General features: G+C 48.7%; 1 protein-coding gene across 2 annotated transcripts in view; it reads right to left on the bottom strand.

Moving 5' to 3' along the window:
* The window catches only part of NELL1 (neural EGFL like 1), an 882,973-nt gene extending 871,864 nt beyond the window's left edge, over positions 1-11,109 (bottom strand). The window contains exons 1-2 of one of the 2 annotated variants that reach the window (XM_043580819.1): positions 10,849-11,109; positions 2,493-2,621 (exon numbers count right to left, since the gene is read on the bottom strand). In XM_043580819.1, coding sequence (XP_043436754.1) covers positions 2,493-2,621; positions 10,849-10,903 — 184 coding nt within the window. In that variant the 5' untranslated portion in view covers positions 10,904-11,109. The remainder of the gene's footprint in view (positions 1-2,492; positions 2,622-10,848) is intronic. The other variant, XM_043580818.1, reaches the window with a different exon arrangement.
* Between the last annotated feature and the right edge of the window lie 2,482 nt (positions 11,110-13,591).

The following is a 13,591-nucleotide window of genomic DNA, read 5'->3' as shown; positions in this document are numbered from 1 at the left end:
ACTTTTCAGAGATCCACATATGGAGAAGAGTTTTGTCCCCAAATGTACGATACTCAGAGACACAGTCATACCTGATGTAGATTATTTAGATCATCAGCTGACAAGATTGGATAAGATTCTGGACTTTGAGCAGATGCCATAATAGGTTATGACTTTGGGAGATACTGGGATGAGGTGAATGTATCTTGCATGTGGGACAGAAATTAACCTTTGGAGGCTAGAGGGCAGACTGTGTGATAAGCAAAATAATGGCCCACCAAAGATGTCCGTGTCCTAACTGCCAGAACCCACAAACATGTTACCTCACGTGGCAAAAGGGATTTTAGCATGGGATTCAATTACGGATCTTGAGGTAAAGAGATTACTCTGGAATACCCAGGTAGGCCCAATAAAACCACAAGGGTTCTTAAGGGAAAGTCCTCCTCAGTCAACCTCCCATAATGAAGTTACTCTTCCCCCAGAAGTGAAAATCCCTCCCCATGGCTGGAGTCTGCTAGAGGTCCCAGAGGTAGTTGGCCAAAGCAAAGAGTACACATATTAACAGATTTCTTGCCTAGGAAGACCACACTTGTGGAATAAATAAGTAAGTAAATGAACAGTGAGTAAAGTAGGCAATAAGGCTTTTACAGAGCATATTGGGCAGAGACATTTTAATTCAATTAAAAATGTGTATTTGTCACCTACTACACGCCAAGCATGGTACTTGGTTCTAGAGATCTAGGGGTACCTAAACAGACAAGACTTCTGCCTTCATGAAGCATGGCCTCTCAACAGTAATTGAGCAGACCGACCTTGTACAATGCAAAAAGAAAAGTCATCCCATCTTGTATACTCTTAACCATACCCACCTTAGGGACTTCACCAATTCTTTAGTAAGAGTAAATGGAAACTAACATGTCCATAGGCTTTTTATATATCATCATATAATGTCTGTAGGTTTATTACATGTCATTAACAAGGCTTAAGTTATCTCTGCAGTAAATATGTAAATCTCATCCCTTAATACTGGTCCAGTCATTCTAAAATGATCCTTTTGCTATCTTCACAAAAGGCCGAGTTAAAAGAACCCTGCCAGGAATTTTCACAGAGGAATACCGAAGCTGCCTATCACATCTAATCAGGTCACTCCCCTACAGCAAGCTCCGCAAAGGCCCCCACAGCACTGAGAGTAAAGTAAGAGACCACGAACCCGGCACTCCAAGCAGGGGTAATAATTACCAGAGCTAACAAGTATACACGGCCTCCCACCTATCAGAATGGATACTGGCCATAAATCATCAGCGTACCTAAACCCCTGGATATCAGATCTGCCTACGGGGTCCAGCATAACCCAGCCCCTGCCTGCCTCTCCAGCCACTGACCACTCTTTCCAATACTAGCCACCCTTCTATTGGTTTCTGCCTTAAGACCTTCATACATACTATTTTTCCCTGACCAGAATGCTCTGAACCCCCACCCCTTCCTACACCGGGCTTTCTATTCATTTTTCAAGCCTCTGCTGACACATCAATTTTCAGGATAACCTTTACCTGACCACCACCATTTCTCCCTATACTACTTTTTGGCAGGCTATACATCCCCTTCACAATAAGTACAGCAATTGTCATTCAATGATTCCTTGGGTAATGACTGTTTCTCTCATCACATTTTAGAACAGGGGCTGCACCTTTCTTATTTACTCTTACTGGTACCTGGCAACCCTATTATTAGCATGTTGCCTGGTCCAGAGCAGGAGCTCCAGACTAACAGCTAGTACTTATTAAGGATCCACGGTACGTGTTAGACGCTGTCATAACCACTCCGATGGATTAGCTCCTCTAATCCTTGTAAGAGCCCCAGGAGGTAGGTACCAGTATTTTAGACGAGGACATCAGCACAGTTAGGCTAAGGGACTGCCCAAAGTCTCAAAGCCAATAAGTGGCAGAGTTAGAATTTGATCTCAGGCAGTGGGCTTTTAAGAAACATACTATACTCCCTGGGTTACTGAGAACCAAGTAAGCTGCAGCCCTAAGAGAATTCATCCATAAAACATCCTCTGTGCTCACGTGCCCATTAAATGAGGGAGAGAGAGAGAGAGAGAGAGAGAGAGATCTATGAATAAGGATAGGTGTAGGTATAGTATAGGTACAGGTAAAGATAAAGATAACAGTTAAAGAAATATCATGTAAAAAAACAATATGGCTGGCCAATGGCTTTCAAGGGCTTTGCAACTTCAAGTGACTTTAGATCCCCCCCAAAAAAATACCCAAGGAAAAATTTCACCACCAAACCAAATATTTCACAACCATGCCTCTAGTGCCCCTCCTCCCACCCACAGAACACACCCCCTCGACTATCTGAACACCTTTGGCATTTACGAACATTCCTTATGACAATAACACAAGAGAAATAGCAGAGATGATCTTCCGACAAACACACACCATATGAACACTCACCAGACAGATCCTCCATCCCCAAGCTCTGCCCCCGTGCAAAGGAGGAGGTGTCTTTACCTTGAAATAAATACGCTTTGCTGGCATTGTGCAGTCCGGACACCTGAGTGACTCCAGCGGTGGTGTTCACGAGGTCGAGCTCAGCGATAATATCCACCTGCAGGTCAGGGTCCGTCCCGAATCCCACCACTGAAAAAAAAAAAAGAACAAAAACACAAAGAGCTGTCTTGGCTTCAAATATAGACTGCTGGCAGCAATATGGAACAGAAATTATAGAGGCCAAGAGTGGCACGGTATACCAGGAAGCCAGTGATGAGTGCGTGCATATGCTACCTTCCAGAGGGAAAGGAGGGCGATTCTTTGCTCCAAGGGCCCAGTGACACTGTAGTTTCTTTGTCCCCACCCCCACCCTCATTCCCCATGCATTAAGGATTGATGATCTCTTATCCAAAACCCTCAGGGCCAACTACATTTCAGATTCAGAATGTATTATCATATCAGAATGTATTATCATATCAGATACTGTGGCCTATATACATTTGATGGAACACCCTAAGCAAAGTCTGAATCAGTACCCCACAATCAAAACACAGTCTTTCTGGAGCAAAAACTATGAAGTTGTCCTCTAGTTGGCTAAACAAAGACCATACCTAGCCTCCTATCAGTTGAGGTCAAGTTTCACCACCAAATGAGTTCAGCTCAGGGGTAGTAGCTTCTGCTGTCATATGAATTTTGAAGGAACTTTGTGCTTCCAAGCTTTTTCAGATCTGGGGACTGAGGATACTGGATAGTAGCCCTGATCTACCTGCTTCAGAAACTGATGCAGTAGCAAACCTTGACACCACCATCACTCTGGAGAGTGTTCCCTATTCATCATGATTCAGAAGAGGACAAAGAAGAGGGATCCCAGGGGTGCCTGGGTGGCTCAGCCAGTTAAGCGTCCGACTTCAGCTCAGGTCACGATCTCACGGTTCGTGAGTTCGAGCCCCGAGTTGGGCTCTGGGCTGATGGCTCAGAGCCTGGAGCCTGCTTCCGATTCTGTGTCTCCCTCTCTCTCTGCCCCTCCCCCGTTCATGCTCTGTCTCTCTCTGTCCCTCAAAAAAATAAATGTTAAAAAAAAATTTTTTTAAAGAAAAAAAAGAAGAGGAATCCTGCCCTTGTTTGAGATGGGGGTTGGAGGGAGTGGCCAAAAAAGAGAAACAACAGAGAATTCCTGCCAAGGGGATTCCTGAAAGTTAAATACCCTGACAAACGATGTTGGAGAACCTTAGTGCAGGGAAACATGGCTCTGAGCCTTACCTAAGAAAGGCAAATGCCTGAGGCTTTCTCTCACCCAGGGGGGCCTTCTGTGCAATGGCACGCTTGTGATTGCAAAGTGACTTCCGATTACATGGATTCATAAGGCTAGAGACCACTGTAACGGACTGTGTTTAAGCCATAAAGGCAGCATCTATCTACACTTAGCATCTCAGTAGTGCAATTCTGATCGCACAGTCAGAAATGTTTTAATCAGCAACAGCTGTCAACTTTTGTCTGCTGGTAATGCAGTTGCTGAGGCAGGATTTGGAAAGCTCGCACCGATTTGTCCCAGAGAGGCTGAGTGAAGGCTCATCAAGACATCGTGAGCTATTACAACCTCATCAGCTCTCTCACCTTCACCCCTTCCTCCATCTACCCTCTCCTTACTCTTTTCCTATGAGGAAAAACAGGAGCTGCTGTAGCAACGGAAGGCTGGTCTGGCTGTAGCCTGTCATTGCCAAGGCGGACAAAGGGTTAAACTGAAGGCACAGAACGTAAACTGCCTTCTCCGTTTCTGTCAGGTTTCTCCTTGTCCTCTAAGCTAAAGGTTCAAATTTGCCCCTTCCAAATGCAGCCACTTATGAGACCAGTTTACTCAAAGACAAATCTTTCTTCTACTCACTCTGCATTCACGCGTTCATTTAATACCTTTTCAACAGGTATTACTGAGTTTTTACTATCTAATATGCATGGCTGGGCACTGGAGCCGTCTTCCTGGAGCATGCATTCCTGGGGTAAGGCGTGAAAAGAGGACCAAAAAAAAAAAAAAATAGATAATCTGAGATGGCAATAAATGCTATGCAGAAAATAAAACAAAGTGATGGAATACAAAGCAACTTGGGTGGGGCTTTAGAAAGCACAGTCAGGGAAGGTTCCTTTGAGCTGAACTGTGAATGCCTGCAGGGGCTGGTAATGGCAAGATCTGGGGAGAAAGCTTTCCAGGTGTGGAGAACAGCACACTGCAAACGATGTTCAGGGAACAGAGAAAAGTTGGTACAGTTAGAGCAGAGTGGGCAGGGGGAAAGTGGTAGAAAATGAGGCCAAAGACTAGACCCTTCCTTTTGAGCCACAACAAGGAGATGGATATTATTCTAATTGCAATAGGAAATCATTGGAGGGCTTGGGGGGGGAGGGGGTGAATTTTTTTTTAACATTTATTTATTTTTGAGAGACTGAGACAGAGTGTGAGTGAGGGAGGGGCAGAGAAAGAGGGAGACACAGAATCGGAAGCAGGCTCCAGGCTCTGCTCTGTCAGCACAGAGCCCGACGCAGGGCTCGAACTCACAAACTGCGAGATCATGACCTGAGCCGAAGTCAGAGGCTCAACCTACTGAGCCACCCAAGTGACCCTTGAGGTGTGTGTTTAAGAGGAGGAGGAAGAGGATACGCTCCAACTTTACATCATGATGTCACTTAAGTTCCCATCCTACTTGCTCATCCCTCACACAGACTCAGTTCGCAAAAACTGATCCCAGAATACCACCTCTGTGCAAAGAAGCACTGAGCTGATGGGCGTCTATTGGCTCAAGTCATAGCACCATGAGCCTCTTGTGAGACTGGTGATGTTTTTCTCAAAGTGAGCTCAGATATCAGCGGTTCTGTGATCACCTTGAAAAGGCAGGAAAAGAACTAATATTTCAGTTTGATCTATAGTGTTGTACACCTATATGGCAGAAATTAAATCAAGACTTATCTCCAGAGAACCTCCAAGCTGGCCTTTCTCTGGCTAGGAATTTAGAAAGAGATCTGGGGAATGTGCCCTTAGCCGGACAAGAAGAAGGAAACGTCCCTGTAGCCCCAGTACCTCACACAGGGCCTGTCAACTGGTACGCCCTGAATTTAGAACCTAATTAATTAACTGACGAGTGGATGCTGTGTCACTGCTTTAGGTGACAATGACCTCAGAGCAATATGCATATCTGGGGACACCACCAGAGGACAGGATGGTATTCAGGCCAAGGAGACGTTCTTTAAAAACTGTGGGTGACTGAATTATTGGAGTCAAATGTTTACCCCTTCCAGACCCATACCCTTTGGCGTGTGGCTTTGTAGTTCCTTCTACTAGAGTAAAAGTAAACTCCACATCCTTGGACTTTGAGCCTGGCCATGCAACCTATTTGGGTCATTGGGATGCTTGGGATGTTAGCAGCATTACACAAGCAGGGGCTTGAATGTGCTTGTGTGGTAGGGCTTGTTCTCCTGTGATTCTGCACCAGGATGAAAAGAACATGACTCTACTGGTCCACTGGTCCAAGGAAACTGAGACACATGGAGACACCCCACTTGAGTCTGGCACCATGACCGGCCAAATCTGACCTAAACGAGTCAAGACAACCAGAAGAGCCTACAGACACATGAACCAGAATAAATGTTTTAAGCCACCGAGTTCTGGATGGTTTGTTATGCAATATTATTGTGGCAGCAGTTGACCTAAGCAGGGACTAAAGACCCACTGTAACGGTCGTTCTTAACATACTCCCAGACTAGGAGCCCTGCAACTAGACAAGCCTACAAGGCACCCAAACAGATTCTGTAGAACTAGCAGCACACCCCATCGGTGCCCTTGGCTCCTTGTCCCCAAGTGAGAATACGGCACACTCAAACTAGAAAGCGTTGCGGAAACAACGCTAAACCAAGAGTCAACTTCAGTCCTGCCTCTGCCCCCTACTAAAACTTGGGAAAAATCACTTCACTTCTCCAAGACTCAGTTCCCTCGTCTGTAAAATGGGGATGATCATACCTGCCTCCCAGCCTCATTAAGATTCCCTCATAAGGTTCTTTTTCCCACATAAACTGTGGGAACACTCCTAGGACACACCTGGTGCCCAGCTGGGCTTTGCCACATCTGTCTCTCATAAGACAGCTCCCTGGTCTTCAACTCTATAGAACTGTACAAAATATACAGGTGGCCCCCTTCCTCCCAATCCCTCCACATGCCCAACCGACCTAGAAGGGCTTCTCACTCTGGCTGTGCTTTGGGAAATCTCAATATTAAGTCTACATTCATTCCTCCTCCTTGAGCCCACAAGTGAAGGGATTCCCCAGCTTTAAGGTAACAGTATTGCTCTTGTTATGAGAACATCCCATAAAAACAGAACAAGAGAAATCATTAAGGCTTCCAGATACAGTTTTCTTCTCTCCCTTTAATTGGTGTCCTTCAGAATGAAAATGCCTCGTGCCGATAGCAGGATGCACAAATGATAGCGCTTTACACACTGCCGAGGGAATCAGAAAATCTATTAATAAGGTAGCATTTACGTGGCCTCTCCCGAACCTTCTGTAGTATGAGAGTGTCAGTTCCATAAAAAATAATTTTTTTTATTTTAATGTTTCTGCTTCTTGTCCACGCATGGAGCTCCTGCCCTTTCCAAGGAAACTCTATTAAAGTTTTCTACTTTGGCCATAACTGCTCTATAAATGTCTGAGGCTGGGAATTGGAATTAAGTAGGATAAAAAGCTTCTAGGGAAGAAACATTTTTTAAAACCTGGAAGGCAGTGTGTCACCATCACAGAGGCACTTGAGGCCTGGCTCTATGATTCAGAACCTCCACCCTAACCTCCCAAGACACCTGCTATGGCTGGCCTTAGCCTTGCCCAGGGAATACTCAGGCCCCAAACCCACTCAGCACACCATCAGCACCCTGGGCCTAAGCTCCCAAGCAAATCCTCCTGGACCTGGCTCACTTCAATCTAATCCAGCTCATTGTCCATGATGACAGCTGCTTTCTCCTCATCAACACAGTGGAAATAGACGCTGTGTTGAGATGCTCCAAGACCTCGTTTAACTGCAAGATTTCACAACCAGTTGATCGGATTTGGACCCCTGGACTCCTACAAAGATGCTTAATACCCCAAAAGCAGTATCTTTGAAGAATATGCTCTATGCCTGTTCTAAGTCAGGCAAATACTGCACATAATTATTGCAGGTTGGGGGCTCTGTTCACAGTTTTATGATTTCATAGTTAATGAATAGCCCGGGAGGTACTTCAAAAAGAAAAGCTCTCCTTTCCAGCAGGTGGCAGCAAAAGGCAGCAAAAGGGGCCCCAGGGGCTCCCTGCCCATCCCCTCCACCAGGGCCCTGGTGACCAAAACAAACTACAAAAGAGAGTTTTGTATTATTCACACATCCAAGCCACTAGAGAAAAGCCACGGACATAATATCTTATCACCCTTATTACTGCAGTCTTCTAAATGTTCATTATCAATTATCAACGATGTACCTGAAAATCCCAGAATTATTTTTCACCTAGAAATAGCAAGAACTGGAAAACAGCACCTCCTATCTTGACTCCATTTAACTCTCTAAAACAAGTGCCCTGAACAATGAGCAATTTAAGCAGCTTCCTGTGACACCTATCATTAGATCTTTTCATATGTAACTGCTACTGCAAGGCAGTGCTGCTTTAATTAAAATGTGCCTGATATCATCTATTCATTTCCATTAAAAGGCGGTGATATCTGAGAAGCTCACTAAGTGAACCACATGTTTATTTCATCTTGGACTGTTAACAGCCCAGACAACAATTGCCCCACTTGACAAATAAACTTTCCAAGCGGCTGTTCAGATCCTGATAAACTAATCACGAGCCAGGCTCTGCTGCCATAGAGGATGGATGATGGTTCCTGGGCAAATCAAAGAGGCTGTCCCCAGAAAACTGCTGATCATGCCCCTTCAAGACACAAGAAATTGTAAGTGAAACACTTGAGATATAATTCCACCCCCCCCCCCAAATCCTGATTCTTCTGATAATTTTTGCAGAAGAACTATGTGGCCTCTGGTGTTTAAGTGCCAAGTGGCACAGAAAACCCAAGCTCCCTAAGCAACTGCCACAACCAATAGGGCAGATCCTACCATGCTTTCCTGCCTGGGTACAGGCTGTGTCCTCTGCCTGGTATGCTTTCCCCAGTCTGCCCTCCTGGAAAACTCCTTAAAGCCTTCCAAGACAACTCTCAAATGTCACCCACCTCCCGATTAAAGCCTTCCCAGACCACCAACCACCCCTTCTCAAAATTCAAGCCTACCATTCCTCCTCTGTATTTCTTTCATTGAGACTTCTTATACTTCTCTCTCTCCTAACTCCCATCAATCTGTAGAATAAAAATGTTTTCCAGTTTCTACCTAGATTCTCAGCTAAGCTTTAAGTTCCTGGAAGTCAAGGACCAAGTTGTTTCCTCTTTGCATACACAAGGAATCCTGGCACCCAGCAAGGTGCTCCACTATTTGAACGAACAAATGAATGAATGAATGAATCTTCCTACAACAGAATTATTACAAGATTTAAAAGAGGTTGGTGTGTGGGGAAGGGGAAAAGGCTGTGTTCTTAAAAGTACCCACTAACAATGCACCCCAGAGACACAGTCACTCATTCTGGGATGGAAGCACTTTCTGCGGACTTTTCAAAAGATTAATGAGAACAAAGGATTTAGGCATACGATAATGATGTGCACTTGAGGATGTGAAATGACCGATAAGCTGCCCCGTCCCCCATCTAGTTTCTCTCTCTCCCTCCGTTCCTCGGTAAAATGCCCACCAGCACCAGATTGCCGCGCACAGGACTGGTAGCCCATGTTCTGCACTAGCCTCGCCCGTCCTGATCTTCCGGGGGCGCATTTCTTCTAATGTGCTCTTGGTTTTAAAAGACTAGTTAATCCCGATGTACCCATACCCAAGAAGCAACTATTCTCGGCTAGACTGAGCCTTGGCGTCTCTGCAGCCTCGGGAAGCTCAGGTGAAGATACGAAAGGGATGGGGATTCCTTTTGTCCCTGGAGAGTCCACACCCCTCGCTCTTCCATTAAGCAAAGGGAAAGCTGCTACCCCGCTGGGGAAATGGAAAAGGTCCGCAGGAAGCTCCTAGACGCCCAACTTTGTATCCTCAGGCGGGCTAACTGCCAAAGAGGGGCGCCTGGGGCGCAAACGGAGGGAACTTTTGGGCCAACCAAAGCCGAGCTCCCCTCCCCAGCCCTTTTCCAATAAACTTGCCACCCGGCCTGGGAAGGAGGCTTATGGCTCTAGAGAAGGGAAATGCGAGCGGCAAAAGAAGAAAAGATAAAGGGAGTAGTGACTACACGCCGGTTCTGGGTGCAAAGTCGACAGCGCGTACTCACGCTGGCTAGCCCGGGAATAAAAATTCGCCACGCTCCCGCCCCCACCCCCCGCATCTGAGAGCCGTATTTTTGCCCATAGAGTGCCTACTCCACCCACCCCACCCCCATCTTCCCACCTCTACCATGAGACCCGTGGAGAAGACGACTGAGAACGGGTCTCCAAACCCCTTGAGATATAAGGGCTGGGGCAAGTGGGAGCGGATGGAAGGAGATGCGCTTGGAGTCCTCACAACTGCGTCTCTGGAGGCAGAACCAAGTGGGGACTTCGGAAATTATGCCAGTTATCCTAGTCCTCCCTCCACAATCCAAAACCGCAATTACAGCAAGGAAAAACTGGTTTGGAGCTTGAGAAAATCTCCCTGGATTGTCTCCACGGTTCCAATTCACCCGAATTATTATTCGTCCAGCCCTTGAGGGCAGGGTGGAGGGGAAGAGAATGTTCCTGGAGTTCCCCTGGGGAGAGTCAGCAGGGAACGAGGCGAGACCGCGGAATCCCGGGGTTCGCCCGCAGCCCTCACCCCGCACCCTGCCCTCCCCGGCCGCGGCCGCGCCCGCCCGAGGGCCGGAAGCGCTCTCTCTGCGGGTGCGACTCCCACGGTTGTCCCTTTCCAACCCAGCCCGGCACTGGGAGAGAGGTTTTCACCGCACCTTTCAAGTTCGGGGGTGTAGGGTTTGCGGGCGGGACTTGCTGTGGGTTTCGACCCGGAAGCCGGTTACTAGCAGCAGGAGGGTGCGCCGGTTCGGCCGCGCCCCTCACTCCAGCGTCCGCGAGGCCGAGTCTCCAAGAAAGGGGGCACTCATGGGGACATCTTCCAGCCCGTGAGTCCCACTTCTCACCCTTTTATCTGCTGCAGGGCAGAGAGATCCGAGGGACCCATCCACGCCTCGCCCCCTTCCCGGACCAACGCGGAGCTCGTCTCCAGGTCTCCCGACGCCGGTGCCGGCTCTGGGCACAGCGGCGCGGCTCCCCCCCTTCCCCGGGATGCCTCCGACCGCCCAGCCGTGCTTACCTGTCCTGGCGGTGCACACGCAGAACCACACAACTAAAATCACATCCCTCGGCATCGCTCCCGAGGGTCCCCGCCTAACGGGGCGCGCGGAATTCAGGAGGAAACAAATGCGCCTCGATCCCGAGGCGCGCCGGGCACGAAGCTGCCAAACTTGCTAGCGGGCAGCGGGGGAGGTGGTTCGGCAGCGCTGGGTGCTGCGCTAGGGGATCGCGCCCGGGAAGGCGGCCCCGGCCGCCCCGCCTCCAGCCCGCCCCCCACCGCGGGCGGTGGCAACACCGGGCTCGGGCCCCGGCCCCCGCTGCGGCTGCGCCCGCCTCCGAGCAGGGGCGGGAGCGCGGGGCTCCGCTACTCCGGCAGGTTGCGCTCGGCGCGGGGATCGGGTTCTCCTGCTTCGCCCGCGGAGCTGCGAGGCCCCGGGCTGCCGGCGCGGAAGCCGCTACTACCAGAAGCACCGGAACTGGAGTCCCGGGACGCGCGGCAGAAAGGGAGACGCTGAAGGCGCAAGGCGCCCCCTCGGCTTCACGCGCTCCAGCTCAGCAGCGCGGGCCTTGCTGCTGTCGCCGTCTCTGCTTCGCCGCCGCTGTGGGGGCTGCCGAAGTTGCCACAGTGCATCCCGGCCGAGACGAAGAGCAGCCGCGCCCTCACGGGTGGATTTTTTTCCCTGCGGGGGAACCCTGACCCCCGCTGCGCCACGGAGCGCGCCCAGCCCCTCCCCGGAAAACAATTACTCGGGATTTGCTTCGGCAACTGGGTGGGGGTGGGGAGGGGCGAGCGGACTGAGGGGGCTGGCGGCGGAGTCTGCGCTCACACCTGTGCCTTGTCCGCTCTCTCCGGTGGCCTCGGTCACTGGGTACACGCTTTAGGGGTGCGAGGGGAGGGCGCTGAGGCAGGGGGTGCAGAAGGGTCCCCACGCTAGAGTGAGCTACAGTGGGGGCTTGGGGAGTCTGTTTGCAAACCTTCCGGTTCTACAGGGCAAATGCTGCCACATAGGGGAAATTCCTAACCATTTTTTTCTTGGTGACTTTCTTGATGGTTCTGTCAAAAGCCCTACTCTCCTTTCATAGTTATATTTTGGCCTGTCCTGCAGTTCCTCTGGGGCCCTCCCCCCACCCCAAAGCTATTCCCTGGGGAGCAAAGTTAGACTTTGTTGTGGGTAAGAAGTCCACCTCCCACTATGTGACCCCCTTTCCGGACCCTGGGCCTTCCCTATAAAGATGTCCCACCCAGGTTTTGTCGCACTTCTCTATCCCGGGATGTTATTTATAACTAGGATGCAGAGTGGTGAAATCAGAGATGACAGAACCTCTGATTTAGACCAAATGCGCCCCGCAGGATTTAAAGCTCCTCGGCTCGCTCACACTGAGCTCCCGTGAGCCCACCCACCCCTTGAACATTTACAGGCTCAGGGGAGGAAAGAAACTTCTTTGCACAGCCCTCCCTCATTTCCTGGAAACCAGTTCCAACGTTTCAAAAGTCTCTTCACTGATAAAGATCTGCCCTTCTCACTTCTGCCACCTCCTTCACTTTCCATATTTCTAACCCCTACATAAGTATGACCCCAGGAGACCCCCACTGAAGGTCACCCAATTGGCAGCCCTGCTTAGAAGAGAGAAGCTTCTATCTACATGTTCCTACGATCTCTGCCCTATTTTTCTGGATATTTCTGTATGCCAGTCAATTGGCCCTTTACAGTGTGGTCCCTGGGCAGATGAAAAAGAAAGTGAACAAACAGGTAAATTCGAACCCCTGATGGCTGAGGAGGAAGAAGGGAAGTCAACAAAGAAGTGTATTGTGCTCTCTAGTAGTGGAGCTGAAAGATTAAGAGGTAAACTGATGTCAAAGCTAAACTGATTCTCCAGCTCTTCTGGGATTCAACTCAAGCCCACAGGGGATCTGTCTGCCTTGACCTGGTGTTTTCATTACAGAGTCGGGACTTTTTCCTCCAACCTGGAGCAAGTTGCATTTAAAACTAGCATTAAAATCACACATCTTGTAGAATATAGGATTCCTCAAGTTTAGGTGGGCTTTGTGAATGAGAATACCCATAAACCATGTTGTATTGTGAGAGCCAGGCCCCGACTCCTCTGGATTGTTTACACCTCAACAGGAACAGCCTTTGGTAGGTTTGAACTGTTGTTTCAAAGATGTTTTTACTGATCTCAGAAATCCCAGGATCCCTGGAAGTCACAGTGACCCCAGCAAAGGGAAAAGGTGGTCTGGGTAAGACCTTTAGAGCTCTCTATCTTGAAGTCTCGGTAATTAGTTGGTCCTGTGGGATGGGGCTTTTAGCGTGTTCCATTAAAAAATAAAGCAAGACATATGTTCTGTCAAAGCTTCGCAGCATCACATCCATTAACAGTAACAAGAGTTCATCTCAACAAGGTCATAAATCTTCCTTGATAACTAAGTATTTCAATCTCCTCCTATAAGTGCATTTCTTGAGTGGGGGTTCTGAACGTATAGACCTGTCTGGCTAAGGTAACTTTCACAGAATACACCCAGCAGATATCTATAGTGGCAAGGAAGGGACCACATGGCTGTGTATGTTCTTGTTGTTGGGATATGGCAACGGGACCTGTGCTCAATACTGTCAGTACATGGATGATTCTCAAATGTGTATCCCCAGCCCCAGTCTCTCCTTGGAACCCCAGGCTTATATAGCCAACTACCATAAGGTGTCTTCAATGTAATATGACCATGTCATCAAAATCAAAAACATTTGTGCTTCAGAGGACACCATAGG

This window comes from Prionailurus bengalensis, chromosome D1 (genome assembly GCF_016509475.1).
Source record: "Prionailurus bengalensis isolate Pbe53 chromosome D1, Fcat_Pben_1.1_paternal_pri, whole genome shotgun sequence".
In the NCBI taxonomy this organism is placed as follows: domain Eukaryota; kingdom Metazoa; phylum Chordata; class Mammalia; order Carnivora; family Felidae; genus Prionailurus; species Prionailurus bengalensis.
The sequence above is the reverse complement of the archived record's forward strand: the minus strand, read 5'-3'. Positions and strand labels throughout refer to the sequence as shown.